The sequence below is a fragment of the Perna viridis genome, chromosome 5, assembly GCF_037379345.1.
Source record: "Perna viridis isolate PV_CMFRI_1.1 ecotype Kerala chromosome 5, ASM3737934v1, whole genome shotgun sequence".
NCBI lineage: Eukaryota > Metazoa > Mollusca > Bivalvia > Mytilida > Mytilidae > Perna > Perna viridis.
In genome coordinates, this window is record NC_142449.1 from 47,042,163 (window position 1) to 47,059,257 (window position 17,095).

A 17,095-nucleotide genomic window follows, 5' to 3' on the forward strand; every position below is an offset into this window, starting at 1 on the left:
CCGAATAAATCAAAACATGACCTCTCACCTCAAGGACGTTTTCAACTATTCGGAACAACCGCGGCCATTTTCAAACATTTCACATGGTGACAACTGGATTTTAGTTATTTCTACCATAGTTTATCGATGAAAATATAATAATTAAAAATAACCAGGATGTCTGTTCCACCAGAAAAGATCTCGGAACTGAAACAAATCATTCATGGACAGTTGTCGCAGGTAAAATTGACGTTACATGATGTAAACACTGGTGTCAAAACATGCTGATGCTTGCCTAATGCATATGAAGATAATTTTGGTTTTAGGGATTTCTTCTGAAGTAGATCATTGCACTTTTTAAATAATAAATGTAATTGAAAGGACTGTTTCCATTTAACAGTAATAGAAGAAAAAAAACATTTATCGCTGTTTAGAGTTTTAAAATTAAATGCATTGTATTTGATATCTGATCATGGTGATGTGAAGAAATGTACCTACTCTCATGTGCTCATTCAGATGTGATTGGATTTTATTTATGTCTTACTTTTTTTCCTGAAAATCCAGGCGTAGAAGGTGTAGCCATGTAATGCTACATATATGCCTTTGGTTAAATTGTACTTGTGTCACCAATTTTAGCAAACGTAATTTTCATGTTAGAATACTTTGCTTGTACCTTCATAAACACTTCTGTAATTCTAGAAAATACATAGACAGACCATTTAAGAATAAAATTGGTGAATTTTAAGAAATTTCAGCAAGTTTTTATTATCGATTACTACCCACATTCCAGGCCAAGGTCAAAATTATATTTTTTGAGTACTGGGTCACCTACATGTAAAATTGTATTAAATGAAACGATTAAGGTTATGTTTAATCTGGTACAGATGTTAAACCTGTGAAATAATATAAGATGATTGAGTCCACAAATGACACAAGAAAAGGATTAAGAGCACAAAATTGTCCTAAGATGAAATCCATACATATGTATGTACAGTCCCAAAAATGCCATAAAAGTCCTGGAGTGATCTTGGCATACAGTATGCTTCCTTCAAATGACAATGAAATACTCTCAGCTGGGAGTTTTTTATTGCTCTGATTATCCTTTGAAGTACATGTACATCCTGTCTTATCTGTCAAGTGAACATGATTACAATACACTAGGTAACAAAACACTTGAAGTGACTCCGAAATACTCCTAGAAAGGCAATAAAATACTCCCAGATGGGAGAAATCACTTGGAGGATTTTAGGAGTAGACTCTGCAAAACTCTGTGATCCACTGGACACCAAAATAAAAATAAGAGAATCGTCCCTCTCTAGGTGTATAGTACCTCCAAGAATTCATGAACACTTTTAGAATATCAAATAACTAACTCCAAAATCATTAGAAGTAGTCCTTCCTCCTTGTGGATTGAAAGTAGCATGACAGCAAATAGTAGTGCATTCTTAGAAATATTTTTTATACTACATGTAAATAATTTTTTGGGGGAAAAATTCACTCATTAACAGAGAACATTTCTCCAGAAAGTACACAAGGGAGTTTGTCATAATTTTCTCAATGATCACAAGACAGAAGCATGAATTCATTGAACAATGTACACAGAAGGTCACTACTTCAAAACAATTTTTATCAGAGTACATAATGTAGCATGGCTTTATTGTCTTGGGCATTGAATTCGAAAACAAATGGGCATAAGTGAAACCAAATAAAAATGGAGGATATTATTTATTTACAATTAACTTACATTGTACCTTTTTTCTGCTCGTTGTGACTGGTAGCCTTACAGACGTTCAGCAGATGGCTTATTTAAGAAGACATGCACTGCAGTATGTGCAATCGAACACAACAGTGATCAGCAATTTACTAATGTAAACAGTTCGCAAAATAGGTGACTCCCGAAAACAGGTGGTGGTACCATGTAGAATCCCGATGGCCAATTCAAAATCTGTTACAGATACATGTATCATCTTTAATTATACAAAGTCTTCTTTCAAAAAATCTGTATTTTACAGTACTTCAGTAAAATGTACATTAAATTGACTTGACTACGTTTTGTCTCTTCAGCTGTCTATTAGATATCATGTGTATATGTATGGCTGTTACTGGAAATTTTAGTTAGAACTCTGTGAAAAGAAGGAATTATTGATCTATTGTCTGATCAGGTTCTATACTCCATGTCAGTTCAAACCCATTTCTGATTTAATCACAATTTTCTCAAGCTGTTCTATTATCTAGGCAGAGTTGTCTTTCTTTTTACAATGTATTTGTTATATGAAAACCAAACATCAGTACTTACCATTGAAATACCCAATAAAAAAAAATTATGTCTCCTCATAAGATTAAAGAAATTCCATTGTAATTCAGCCATTTGTGTTGCTACTAATATAAATGCTGATTGTTGAATAAATAGATTATAATTTATACTGATCATTGTCTACAATTTCTGTGTTAACAAAAATGTAATTTCTTATCAATTTGAAAATACAGTGTATTTCTAATGGATTTGAAAATAAACAATTATTTGGTAAGAACTGAAACCTACAAAAGAATTTATGACATGAAATTAGGTGGTAAATCGTTGTTTACATCATATTACTAATAACCAAAAATGGTCTTGGTTACAAAATCACAGCCCATTTGATAGTGGAATCATTGTGATGCTGGATTTAAATGTCATTGGATTTTAGTTATTCATATTTTATGGAGAAGCCATTTTATGATATAATGAGCAAGTCATTTAGCAAAATTTAAGAATTGTTAGGTACTGTGAAAGTATTGTTGCTCATAGTGTACCAATTTTCGTGGTTTTTCGGGGACTGGGTAAACCACGAAATTTGGTTTCCAACAAATAGAAAATTTCCCATTCGTTTGTATGGTAGAGTTGTCAAATCCATGAATTCAAGAATTTACCAATTGATAATTTTTCCCTAAACCACAAAAATTGGTACCAATAAATAAAAGTGCTTTCACAGTTAAATAGACGTAGATAATACAGTAGATTCCACTTAATTAGTTTTAATTTTCTGTACTTTACAGATGGAAATTCAGAGTAGAATACGGGATGTTATGGGTGAAGTGATCACTGAGGATTACAGCACTGGACAAGTATCAGAGCAGGAAATTCTACAGAGACTGAAACAGCGTGGTTTGGTTGATGATTTATTGCAACATTTACAGTTTGATAATCAAATAGATGGACATGGGTTGAGAAGACCAGCCACACATTTTGATGACAAAGATGATAAAGTCACCAATTTACCAGCCAAAAGAGGTATATGTACTAAGAATGATATAATGATGTTTTGGGGTTAGCTGTAGCCTGCCCTGTGGTGTGGTTAGCTGTAGCCTGCCCTGTGGTATGGTTAGCTGTAGCCTGCCCTGTGGTGTGGTTAGCTGTAGCCTGCCCTGTGGTATGGTTAGCTGTAGCCTGCCCTGTGGTGTGGTTAGCTGTAGCCTGCCCTGTGGTATGGTTAGCTGTAGCCTGCCCTGTGGTGGGGTTAGCTGTAGCCTGCCCTGTGGTGTGGTTAGCTGTAGCCTGCCCTGTGGTATGGTTAGCTGTATCCTGCCCTGTGGTGGGGTTAGCTGTAGCCTGCCCTGTGGTGTGGTTAGCTGTAGCCTGCCCTGTGGTGGGGTTAGCTGTAGCCTGCCCTGTGGTGGGGTTAGCTGTAGCCTGCCCTATGATGTGGTTAGCTGTAGCCTGCCCTGTGGTGTGGTTAGCTGTAGCCTGCCCTGTGGTGTGAGGGTTTCATCGTTAATGTTTTTTTGGGGTTAGCTGTAGCCTGCCCTGTGGTGGGGTTAGCTGTAGCCTGCCCTATGATGTGGTTAGCTGTAGCCTGCCCTGTGGTGTGGTTAGCTGTAGCCTGCCCTGTGGTGTGGTTAGCTGTAGCCTGCCCTGTGGTGTGAGGGTTTCATCGTTAATGTTTTTTTGGGGTTAGCTGTAGCCTGCCCTGTGGTGGGGTTAGCTGTAGCCTGCCCTATGATGTGGTTAGCTGTAGCCTGCCCTGTGGTGTGGTTAGCTGTAGCCTGCCCTGTGGTGTGAGGGTTTCATCGTTAATGTTTTTTTGGGATTAGTTGTAGCCTGCCCTGTGGTGTGAGGGTTTCATAATTAATGATGTTTTGGGATTAGCTGTAGCCTGCCCTGTGGTGCGAGGGTTTCATCGTTAATGATGTTTTTGGGATTAGCTGTAGCCTGCCCTGTGGTGTGAGGGTTTCATAATTAATGATGTTTTGGGATTAGCTGTAGCCTGCCCTGTGGTGCGAGGGTTTCATCGTTAATGATGTTTTTGGGTTAGCTGTAGCCTGCCCTTTGGTGTGAGGGTTTCCTTGTTCATTGAAGACCAATAGGTGGCCTTGGGCTGACATTTTCATCCAGGTGGGGTTGTTGTTTGTTTGACATTTTCACCATACCTATTCTCATTGTATTCAGTGATTCAACTAAGACTAGAAACTAAAGGAGCATATGATCAGGGGACTTTTGGATTCATTTTGCTGCAGTTATTGGATCGCTCACATTTTTTGTATGAATCCTATCCATTATCAAATCATTCACATATGTTGGTCAGCTATCTGTCAAGACAGCTTGATCCAATTAAGTTCAATCAATATTACCATATTTTAAGGAATATATTGTTATGATATATGTAGAAAACGTAAATTTAAACTATAATAAGTACAAATAAAGAAAAGAAACTTCTGAATCTTTATTTTATCTTCAGACCATTTTATGTTTGTATATTTTCAGCAAACATTGATCCATCTAGAAGGTATCTTTACTTCCATATTAAGAATGGGAAGGCATTCTTGGAACACATAGAGAACTCTGATCCAATGCCCGGACAAGTCAGTTCTCACTTCAACTTCCACATACATTTCCGAGGTCAGAGATTTAAATCCAGACCTATACCTTGTGCTTGTGAACCTGATATTGATGAAGGATTCTTATTAGAAGTGCATAAAGAATCTGCGGGTATTTTTTTCCTAAAAATCAATTGACATAATTTTCGTTGCAACTACATGTACATTTAAGATATTCTTATAACATTACAAAAATGTATCACAGGTAAAGAGATTTGAGAAGTTTTAAATTTTCTCTCGAATTTTTGATTAATTTGTTTTGCATACAGCTGACTCAGGTTGTGTGAGATATCTTGTAATAACAAAATATTTATAAGTAATTTTTGAATTTGGACGCATATTGCAAAGAATTCTGAATCAGATTATTTTCAGAATTTTTTGTTTGTACTTGACTGTACATTTTTCTCTGTATTTTTTTCCAGGTCTTCTTAATGATACCTTTATGTCACATCTTTCTCCCCAGGTGAAGCAGGTAAGATGATAGATGAGTCCAGTATGTTAACTGTTTGTGACCAAATCCACATAGTTCTAATAAAAACCGAAATAACAGGGGAGACAACTCTGGTTTCATCTCATTTTCTGGAATGGAGACCTGTTCTGACTGCTAACTCTGGAAGATTACAGACATCTTTGGAACTGAAAGGAACTGGTATTCAACCATAATAACTCTCAAACTTCCTCAGTTTAACAAATTTTGTTACATGTATTTGTATTTGGACAGTAATCTTAATGTTTACATAGTAACAATATAATTTATGGCTGATATAAATTGAAAGTATACATGTTATGATGTATTTTCTTTTGACATCTATTCTATTTTGTTTAAGAGTTACTAGACTTTTTTTGACAATCCACACATGATGTATTTTCTTTTGACATCTATTCTATTTTGCTTAAGAGTTACTAGACTTTTTTTGACAATCCACACATGATAATTTTGATTGTTTGTTGTTTGAAATAAAAAAAAAAAAACTTAGTATTCATCATCATTTTTTTCATACTTCTCTTACAAGAGTTAGGGGATTTTGATTTAAATTCCATTATAAAGAAAAATATCTAAAAATAGGCCTTCTGATTTTTCAGGAAATGAAAGCAAGATTCCTGCTGGTATAATAGATATACAATTAGAAGTTTTCCCCAAACCTACCAAAATTCTAGGTCAGGATGTCCTTTCTGCTCAACTAAACATGGAGAGGACAAGACAGGCAGAGAAGGAGAGATTATATCTGGTTTATGCCAAGCAGTGGTGGAAAGAGTATTTACAGATAAGACCAGCCAATCAAGAAAGATTGGTCAAAATATTTGCTCAGGTGCTTACTTAAAGAATGTGAAATGAAAAGCTTATAAAATAATTTGAATACAATGTACAAAATTGTAACAATACTGATTACTGTGGTAATAAATAAAATTAGATAAATTGTAACAATACTGATTACCATGGTAATAAATAAAATTAGATACTTTGTTTTTGTTATAGCTTTTGAATGATAATAATAATTTATTAAAAAGAGATGAATGGTTATAAATATAGCTTTTGAACTTTTATCATCTACAGGACGAGAATTCTATAAATCGTCCTGTATGCTCTTTTGTTAAGCCATTGAGGGGTGGCCGACTTCTTGATTCTTCACGACATGCTGCTAGATTTGTTAGCTTGATGCATCACAAAAAGATAGAGTCTTTAGGTGGTGGACACAAAACAGAACAGTGGACAAACATGCATGGATTTCTGTGTAGAAATAGAGGGGTAAGTTGTATTTTGAAGATCGCTTGTCTATACAGTCTGGGTCAACAGTCTCCAACTTTAGAACTTTTGCCCCGACGAAGGCCATAAAGCAGAAAATCTGGGCCTCACTTTCTTTATTTGTATGCTTTTTATTCATATCAAGTTCCTTTTTACCTTTTAAATGTGGCTATTGTTCACTTATTTATTATTCTTAAGTTATATATTGAAACTTGAGTTTTTAGATCTTTGAAAAGAAACCCAGGTGAATGAAATACTGATTAATATTGATTTATATGAAGATAATCAGGAATAATAGCAATAAAACTATTCATGGCAATATTGATGTATCACTGTAATTTTGGTCATGATACGACATGTTTGACTGAGGTTTCAATATGATACGATACAGGACTAAATACCACTTTTTTTTTAAACAATTGATGAAATTACTAGGACTCTTAGAGTTAAACCTGGCTTCAACAAAATTCATAATTGAATCTGTTCAATATTTTTTATTTCAAATTGAAGAAAATATATAGGACAAATTGCTATTATGTGTTGTATCGTCACCCTTGTATCAAGACACATATCTTATGATGAGGTAGGTGTATCGTTACAGACCTACCTAGCAATATTTTTATTCTTTCAATTTAAGCATCATGAAAACAATTTTTTTTTGATTGACACTGAGTTTATGAGAGACAATATTATACCCCTCGCAACACAGTTGCAAGGGGTAAAATGTTTTGACCCGTCCATCAGTCAGTCTGTCCATCAGTCCATCTTCAGTTTTCCGGACTTTTTTTCTAAAAGCTTGCAGATATTGACATGATTTTTTGTATATAAGTTCACCATGATAAGTTACAGGTCAGGAATAACTTTCGTTCCATTCAGATGATTTTTTACTGAAATTACAGGCCTTGAACTTAACAAAATTCACAGAAATAATAGTTTTCCAGATTTTTTTTCTAAACGCTTGCAGATGTTGACATGATTTTTGATATGTAAGGTTGCCATTATAAGTTATAGGTCAAGTATATGTTTCGTTCCACACCGATGATTTTTACCGAAATTACGGGCCTTGAACTTAACAAAATTCATAGAAATAACAGTTTTCCGGACGTTTTTTTATGAATGTTTGCAGATATTGCCATGATTTTTAGTATTTAAATTCACCATGATAAGTTACAGGACCAGGCTGTAGTTGGTTCTGCTCCAATGATTTTTACTAGAATTACAGGCCTTGAACTTAGCTAAATTAACAGAAATAACTGTTTTTCTGACTTTTTTTTCTAAACGCTTGCAGATTATGACATGATTTTTGGTTTATAAATCACCATGATAAGTTATAGGTTAAGTGTACAGATACAATGATATTTACTTTGGATTAACTAAAACTTAAAGAAATCACAGTTCAGTTTTAAACTACCATTCTGAATAAAAGAAGTTAGTTAGAAGATAAAGGTTTAAAGCCTAAAAAAACGCTCTTATTTCTTTTTTTATCAGGGTCCTTCTACATGTATTTCTCTTACGAAAAAATTGACTTTATTATCCAACATTGGGATGCGTGGGGTATGTTAGCATGCTAACTAAGATTCTTTAATTTTTTTTAATATTTGGTTTTTAATAAGTGGCTGTAACTTATTTCTTTTAACAGGAGATTCATAGCATTCTTATTTATGTATGATTTGTTAAAGAAACATAGTTTTACCAACAAGCAAAACAATGTATGACATTTCTATGAAAAATAAGAGTAGTTAATGGCTTCCTATTTCAAATTGCTATATATCATCTTTGTAAGATATAAACCAATCATGTGATATGCTCCCTAAAGGAACTATTATGGTAGAGAAGTTAAAAAATATTGAAATGAATATTAAACATCTGATATACTATGGGTTAAAAAATATTTCTGCAAAGATGGCGAAAAAGGATTTCTTGCATTTGAATTTACTCACTCCTGTGATTTTATGCCAATGAAACATGTTAAACATGGATTAAGATTTAATTGGACTGATTTGGGGTATGAACTTATATAAGTTTCTGCAGGCGCGCTTAAGATTTCTCCGTCCTCATATTATTTTTTTTTATTCTTATGTATGCTTCTATTTTTAGGACTGTGAAGATCATGCTGTCTTGTTGTGTAGTTTATTACTGGGGTTTGGACTAGATGCCTATGTATGTATTGGTACCAAGTCTAAAGGAGCAGTCCATGCCTGGGTTATGACAATAACAGTTAATGGTGTTGTCACTTTTTGGGAAAGCCTTAATGGTCACAGGTAATATATATATATATGAGTCATAAAATTGTTGTCTGTTTTAGCCAGTTTTCCAGAGGTTTTAGAATGATGTTATGTGTATTTTTTTTTTATTTGTTTGATGATATTTTAAGAAAATGATGTTTGTTTAGTTTTCCTAGAACCTAAACTATAGGTATATATCTATTCAGCGGTGAAATGTTTTGAACAACTTGATGTCTTGCAAACATATTTTTAGTGAAAAGTTTGGCTGTGTGTCTGTCCATCCTCCGACAGTTTCAAGATGATAACTTGAGAATGAATTAATGAAATTTTTAAAACTTTTAAAAAGGAAATTTACAGTAAATTACAAAAATTTCTTGACCGCTATTATTTACAATGATAATACAGTATGTTAAACACAGTACTAATGTATTACAGCTACAATTATCCTTTCCAGGTATATCCATGAACCAGTAGATCCAGATATGCCTCCAATGGATAAATTGCAACGACCAAAGTACCCATATAAAACTGTAGGATGTGTATTTAATCACCAGTCATTCTTTGCAAATAATCAGGTATTACATAACTCCAATTTTAATGTTATTTTATTTTTAGATTTACCTTTCACATTTTCACAGGGAATACTTGCAGCATTTTTTTCATATGTTTTGTAAAATACTTGAAAATCATATTAAAGTCAATGTGTTTGGAAATTTAGAACAGATGAATTTATTAATAAAACTATGGAAATAAATATCAAATGGAAAATATATATTTTTTTTTAGGACTCTTAATAATAAAAAGTAAAATAAAGCTTTTGTATGATTACATGAATCCTATTTTTTTCATGTGTTTTTGTATTCACGAAACAACAGTTTTTATAATGATCAAAAACTATGTCTCCATTTATTTTGAAACATAAAAACATGATCTGCAGTTTTTCCTTTGTATACAATTTGTAATCATTTGAATCTGTGGTTAGAAAAATATTCCAAAGTTGAATAATTAAGAAACTACACTGAAAACTAAAAGGAAATGAATGACAGACTCATCCATAGATACCAAACAAAGCATAAACTCACCCTTAGATACAGAACAACAGAGACTCACCCTTAGATATGAAACAATACAGAGACTCAGATGACAACAGAGACAACAGAGACTCACCCTTAGATATGAAACAATACAGACTCATCCTTAGATATGGAACAACACAGACTCACCCTTAGATACAGAACAACACAGACTCTCCCTTAGATACAGAACATTACAGACTCACCCTTAGATACGGAACAACACAGACTCACCCTTAGATACAGAACATAACAGACTCATCCTTAGATGCAGAACATTACAGACTCACCCTTAGATACGGAACAACACAGACTCACTCTTAGATACAGAACAACACAGACTCACCCTTAGATACGGAACAACACAGACTCACCCTTAGATACAGAACATTACAAACTCACCCTTAGATACGGAACAATACAGACTCACCCTTAGATACAGAACATTACAGACTCACCCTTAGATACGGAAGAACACAGACTCACCCTTAGATATTAAAATCTAGATAGTATCAGATTTTTTTCTCCATTTTCTAATTTTGAGACCTTTACATTCAAATAATGTTTGTGGCAATTCTACATATTAAAGTAAAATATATTACAATTTTCAATGCCATTGATTTCCTAATTATTGAATATATTGACAATTCCAGCCATCAGACAGTGTAGAAACCTGCCAATTTGAACTCAGTAATGAATCACGTTGGAAGTCAATGTCCCAGGATGCTGTACTGTCTGTATGTGGTCCAGGATCGAGTCCTTCATGGCCGACTTTACCTCCACTGTGCTCGTCACAGTTAGATTCTACCCTAGTCAGCAATGATTTGGAACAACAACTAAGAATCCTCCTGTTTGAGCATAGAAGAGTAAGATCTTTAATTAATCACCAACTGGTGAAAGCCAAATAGCTTACAATTTTAGGTTTTGTCTGTCACATTTATTGTCCCGACTGTTCAAACGTCCTTTGAGATACTGACTTTGTTTATGGCCATATCTAGTAGAGTTACAGTTTAAGTTTTAACTGTCAGATGATTTTGGGCTTGAAATTCATTTCTCTTTCTTCAGCATTATTATTACTACGAATTTTACCTCTATTTTAAAGTACACCTGGTTATATCTTTAGTCATTATTAATGTGAATATCAGAAGTTTGGTTTTCAATTTTTAAATTTAACAAAACAGGAACATATTGGGCAATACAACAGTTGCAGTAGCATCAGTAACAATAATTTTAGGAGACTATTTTTGTTTTTCATGTTGCACCCTAAATTTACACTTAAAATATTAGAAAAACCCATAGTTTTATGAGGAAGTGTGCCCCACTTAAAGAAACTATCTGGTTACTTGTATCAATACTAATGCTTTCATCTGCTTTATACCTAATTAAATATTAATCGTACTGCTTATCATATTATACTTCCACAAGTGGATGGTGTGTTGGAATCACCTTGTCTGTCCATCCAAATTTTTGTTGCAATTATCTCAGCTCCCTATGGATTGATTGATTTGAAATTTGGTGTATGGCTTGATATAGGTAGGCCATAAGTTGTAAATGATAGTCTGCAATATAAACTTCCTTAAGAGGAGTATGCCTAACACAACAAGCATTTAACTTCATGTTTTTTTTTCTGTTGTTAGGATTTAGGATTAACTACAGTATGGGATGACCAACTGAGTTATTTATTGACTCCAGCACTAGCAGCTTATGAATTAGAAAGAACTACAGGTTGGTATGATAAATATTAAACCTATGGAAGTCACTAAAAAAATACTACTTTAGATATGGTAAATTGTATGTATATTTCTTAAGTATTTTTAGTATTAATTTTAAAGAAATTAATACAAAAATACAGAAAAAATATGGCATTAAATTTCTTGAGTTTGAAGGGTGTATCATGATTTTAGACACATGCAATACAGATGTGTACAAAATCCACTTTGAAAATATGTTTTTTAATAGTAGAACTGTTTATAACTATTTCCTGAAAATGGCTTTTTTTACTTTAAAAGTACACACTTATGATTTATCTTAATTTACTTATGGTCAACTGGAATTTTCATTAGTGTGAGAATCCAACCGTTAAAACAAAAAAATAAACACTCCATTATTTTCACTTTCTTTCAGGTATTACAGCTGGAAATGAGGAGTTCCAAGACTCAATAAAACAAGCTGTTCCTGATGGCCATACATTTAAAGGTTATCCTATTCAGTTTAACCATAGGAATGCCAGGAGAATGTTCGCTACATGTCTCAAGTAAGATTTGTCTATACCAATACCTCACAGACAACAAATTGCAACTTACATTTATTCCATGTTTACACACAACTTTAAAAGTATATTAGATACATGTGTGTCAGAGTTATGAAAAAGTTATATATAAAATCTTATTTGACTTCATATATGAATAGAGTATGTGTTCATATCATTTTTTAATGAATTTTAAAGCCTCAGAAACCAATTTTTAAATTGGTACTAATGATTTGGTTTGATACATATGTTTTGAAACATTTAAACTCATATGTTGTAATTGTATTGTGTACATAATAAAATTTTATGGGTATATTGTCAGCTTACATATTTTCTGTCACCTTTTCTACAAATCCTTTTTAGCCATTTTACACTGGATCAACTACACCATGCATTTTTTCTCCTTGTTTAGAAATTAGTACCATAATTGGTAAAGTCTTTTTATCTTGCCAGCCATTAGACCAGTGTGACCAATCTAAAATAGATATCCTTCAATTTGATTAACTTTTATATTGTACATCTTTATTCCTCATGCATGTTATAATATATTGATTTCCAAGATCATGGATCAAATACGTTTGAACACTGTGGAGATTCAATGCATCTTTGTCCCAAGTTTATCTTAAGGTTCAAACACTTTAAACGATACATTCAAATCAATTCAAGTGAAGATAACAATCCTAACTTTTAAACTTCTAGAAGAAATACAGTTACTTGATACATTAGTGAATTTTACATCTTTTTAAATGGGTATTGAGAATTTCTGTTGATTTTAGATCTCCTGTCTGTGATGAGATAGTGAATTGTAGAGGAGACCATGTCAGACTAGCAGTACGTGTCAAAGTCTATCCTTACCCAGAGTCAGCCTGTGCCTCGTGGATCATGTTCGCCTGTAAATACAAGTCTGTCCTCTGATTTTACCATATATTAGATCTTCATTGTGATATTTTAAAGCCAGTATTTAAATAAAGATGGGATGATATTGGAGAAATCAGACTGAATCTGCTAAGATTTTCGGAGATGATGTCCTCAGTATAGAGGTTATTTTTAGAAGGTCTTTGGTAAAGTGTAGAGCTTGTCTCTTTGAAATTGTATTTGTTCTGACTGAGATTGTTTATGTAATAAGATGCATGATATCTGAAGAAGACATGTGATCATCATCCATAGAGCTATGTGAAGGAAAACTTTAACTATGCACGGCAGTAGATGGTTTAGTATTTAATCACTGTCATCTGATATATATTTAATTTTCAATTTCATATAATTCACGCAGATGTAAAAGCAAGAGTTATGACCAATAAAATCTTTCCAAAAATATAGATACAAGAAGGGCTAAGATATTATTTGCCTGAGGACTAATATTATATCTTATTGATTGTTGAACACTTTAAGTTTGCCCTTTGGAATCAAAGCTCTAATACACACTTTTCCATCATTTTCTTTCCTATACATGTTTACATGTTTACATTCTATTGCATTCCAAAAATAGTTTAAAGTAATTTTTTTTATTATTGATAGGGCAGCTCTTTCTCTTTTGATATTTTATTATACTAGTAGTTTATAGAATACTGTGAAAGTACTATTGTTCGTGGGGTACCAATTTTTCGTGGTTTTCTTGGGTAGGCCCAACCATGAAGTTTGGTTCCCAACTAGTAGTTTATAGAATACTACCATTTCCATTGGTGTGTATACTAGACCCCTCAAAACCACAAATTCAAGAATTCACAAACATGTTTTTCTTCCCTAATCCATGAAATTTGGTATCCAAGAATTAAAGTACTCTCACAGTAGTAGGTTTATGGAAAATGATGTTATATTTAAAAAGAAACAAGGTTTGACAAGGTTTCTATTATTAACTCAACATTAATCTTTATTGTGACTGTTAAAGTATGTACTAATCTCTTCTTTTGTTGATGTATTTGATGTTTACATAGGTGTAAATTTCATACTTTTTTGCATGGTACTCTTTGTGTAATGTAGTTAAGGAACTACAAAGCTTGATAATTTTAAATAGTCCTTTTTTTTCTATATTGATGTTGTATCTATGGTTCATACTTGTGATGTAAACTTTGATGTCTACAATTTACTTGTTCTATTTCTCAAAGAGATGCTTTAGCAAATTAGGAGATTATTAAGTACCAGTCCAGATAAAATTCAGACACTGCCAATAATAGAGATACATGTAATTCATGGTGTAGAAAAACCTACTGAACATTGTTATTTCGGTCTATATACATTGTATCTTTTATGGTAATGATAGTCCTTTCTATATTCAGAATTGTTTTTTTTGAGAAAAACCATAGATTTATCTCCCCAAAATTGACCAAATCAAGGACAATAACTCTTGCAAAGTACCAATGTCATTGTCAAATATCATTTTTATCTCAAAAATGCAAAACTAAATGATTTACTTTGAGTGGTTATGTAGTCTGTGTTTCTGTTGACATGCATCAATTGCCTCCTGTCTGATTTTTATAAAGATTGATACTTTTAAAAAAAAAAACAATACTTGTAGATTCATAGATATAAAAGACAGATTGTTACTATTTTGCTGTCTCCCTCTACCTTCAACATGTTGCTGTGAAATCATAGTTATAACATTGTTTTGAAGTAGTCAGGATGTCTCCCCCTTAACTCAAAAACATGCTTTTTTGATTAAAAAATAATATTTATTTAAATTTTTTGTTGCAGTATAAAAAAACTACTGTAGTACACTTGCTTTACACATTAACTGGACTTGAACAGGTTAAATGCTCAGTACAGACTAGCATTTTTCCATATCTCTTATTCTAAGCCTTATACTTTATTGGTTTTATTTCAAGTTATTACACTGTCATTTGTATTGTGTCAAGGCGGCGGACTGTCATTTGTTTTATGTCAAATTAGTGCACTGTTATTTACATTATATCAAGTCAGTGGACTATCATTGGTTTTATGTCAAGTCGGTGCACTGTCATTGGTTTTATGTCAAGTCAGTGCACTGTCATTGGTTTTGGTTTATGTCAAATTAGTGCACTGTTATTTACATTATATCAAGTCAGTGGACTATCATTGGTTTTATGTCAAGTCGGTGCACTGTCATTTGCTTTATGTCAAGTCAGTGGACTATCATTGGTTTTATGTCAAATCAGTGGACTATCATTGGTTTTATGTCAAATTAGTGCACTGTCATTTGTATTATGTCAAGTCAGTGCACTGTCATTGGTTTTATGTCAAATTAGTGCACTGTTATTTACATTATATCAAGTCAGTGGAGTATCATTGGTTTTATGTCAAGTCAGTGCACTGTCATTTGTATTATGTCAAGTCAGTGCACTGTCATTGGTTTTATGTCAAATCAGTGGACTATCATTGGTTTTATGTCAAGTCAGTGCACTGTCATTGGTATGTCAAGTCAATTTAATGTCATTGGTTTTATATCTATTCAGTACATAGTCGTTGCCTAAATTTATAAGAATATTTTCTGTAATCTTTCTCCAGTGAAGGACTGCTATATTACCTTAAGGTGTAGTCAACTCATTACTAATGATTTTTTTTTCTATTTACAACCTTACATCGTTAATTGTTTGAGATTTTAGGTGCTGTATTATACTTTATGTTTTATGAAGTGCTCATTTATATTTTTAACTTAGATTAAGCTTTATGTATGACTGTGATCGGATGTAACTAGTTGTAAACTGGTTTTGTTAGATTTTTATTGTTTATTTTGTTTAGTTCTGGTGTGAAACTGTACTCCTAATATTTTTTACTTTTAAAATGAGTGTATAAATTTATCTGACCTAGGAAAGGATACTGAACTTATGGATTGTTTAACTGTTTCAGTCAAAACTCAACATGTTAACAGGTTGTTTTGGTTTCAACTGGAAGTTAATTTCATATATGTGTGTTTGGAGTGGTAGATCCAAAATTCTGAAAAGGGGGAGGGGGTACTGCCTGGCCTAATGGAGGGTGTCTCCATTGATTTACAGTGGTTTTCTATATAATTAACCAATACTTTCTAGCATTGAGGATGGGTTTACCCATGGATATGCCTATGTATTATTATAATTTCATGAAAGGGGGTCTCTGTCTTTGCAAAACTGTACTGGTCCTGAATCCAATGAGAAGTTAAATTGATATTAGGAAACCAATAAAACATAGGATTCTCACTACAGTACACCTGTTCTTCATTAACTGAGCTTCATTTTTAAATGACAATTGCATGTTGTAAAAGCTGTTCTTTGTATGCTTTTGTTTGTTTAATGGTAGGTTAAAAAAACAATTAAACCTTTTGTAAAAAGATTTATTTCCATATATTTTGTCATGGTGAATACATTATCATATTTTGTATGAAAGAAATGCAATGCATTTTCTGAATAAAAGAAATTAGAACCATCTTTGTAAGATGTATAGCCTGCATTAAATTCTCTAGTTTAGGTGGTCAAATTCAGACCTCTGCATCAAATTCTGTAGTTTAGGTGGTCATTTCCAGACCCCTGCATTAAATTCTGTAGTTAGGTTGTCATTTCCAGACCCCTGCATCAAATTCTGTTGTTTAGGTGGTCATTTCCAGACTCCTGCATTAAATTCTGTAGTTATGGTGGTCATTTCCAGATTCCTTCAGTAAATTCTGTGGTTTTGGTGGTCATGTCTAGATCCCTGCATTAAATTCTGTAGTTAAGATGGTCATTTCCAGATCCCTGCATTAAATTCTGTACTGTAGGTGGTCATTTCTAGATCCCTGCATTAAATTCTGTAGTTTTGGTGGTCATTTCCAGACCCCTGCATTAAATTCTGTAGTTTATGTGGTCATTTCCTGATCTCTTCATTAAATTCTTTATTTTAGTTGGTCATTTGCAGATCCTTGCATTGAAATTTGTAGTTTAGGTGGTCATTTCCAGATCCCAGCGTTAAATTCCTTAGTTTAGATGGTATTAATTCCAGACCCTGCATTAAAGTCTGTAGTTAAGGTGGATCCTCATTTGCAGATCCT

The 17,095-nt window shown here is 33.1% G+C and overlaps 1 protein-coding gene across 1 annotated transcript; it reads left to right on the forward strand.

Annotated features, from left to right (window-relative positions):
• Nucleotides 1-39: 39 nt before the first annotated feature.
• LOC148617974 (centrosomal protein of 76 kDa-like) lies at nucleotides 40-16,497 on the forward strand. The gene is made up of 12 exons (XM_088585668.1): nucleotides 40-219; nucleotides 3,016-3,250; nucleotides 4,721-4,945; nucleotides 5,297-5,482; nucleotides 5,917-6,143; nucleotides 6,389-6,580; nucleotides 8,675-8,838; nucleotides 9,257-9,377; nucleotides 10,529-10,741; nucleotides 11,513-11,600; nucleotides 12,000-12,129; nucleotides 12,900-16,497. Exons 1-12 carry the CDS (start codon nucleotides 157-159, stop codon nucleotides 13,036-13,038), a joined length of 1,983 nt encoding a protein of 660 aa, XP_088441794.1. The 5' UTR covers nucleotides 40-156; the 3' UTR covers nucleotides 13,039-16,497.
• The last annotated feature ends 598 nt before the right edge of the window (nucleotides 16,498-17,095 follow it).

Coding starts and splice junctions, on each gene's coding strand:
- LOC148617974 (XM_088585668.1), top strand. CDS start 157: ATGTCTGTTCCACCAGAAAAGATCTCGGAACTGAAACAAATCATTCAT. Junction 3,251..4,720: donor CAATTTACCAGCCAAAAGAG/GTATATGTACTA, acceptor GTATATTTTCAG/CAAACATTGATCCATCTAGA. Junction 9,378..10,528: donor CATTCTTTGCAAATAATCAG/GTATTACATAAC, acceptor TGACAATTCCAG/CCATCAGACAGTGTAGAAAC.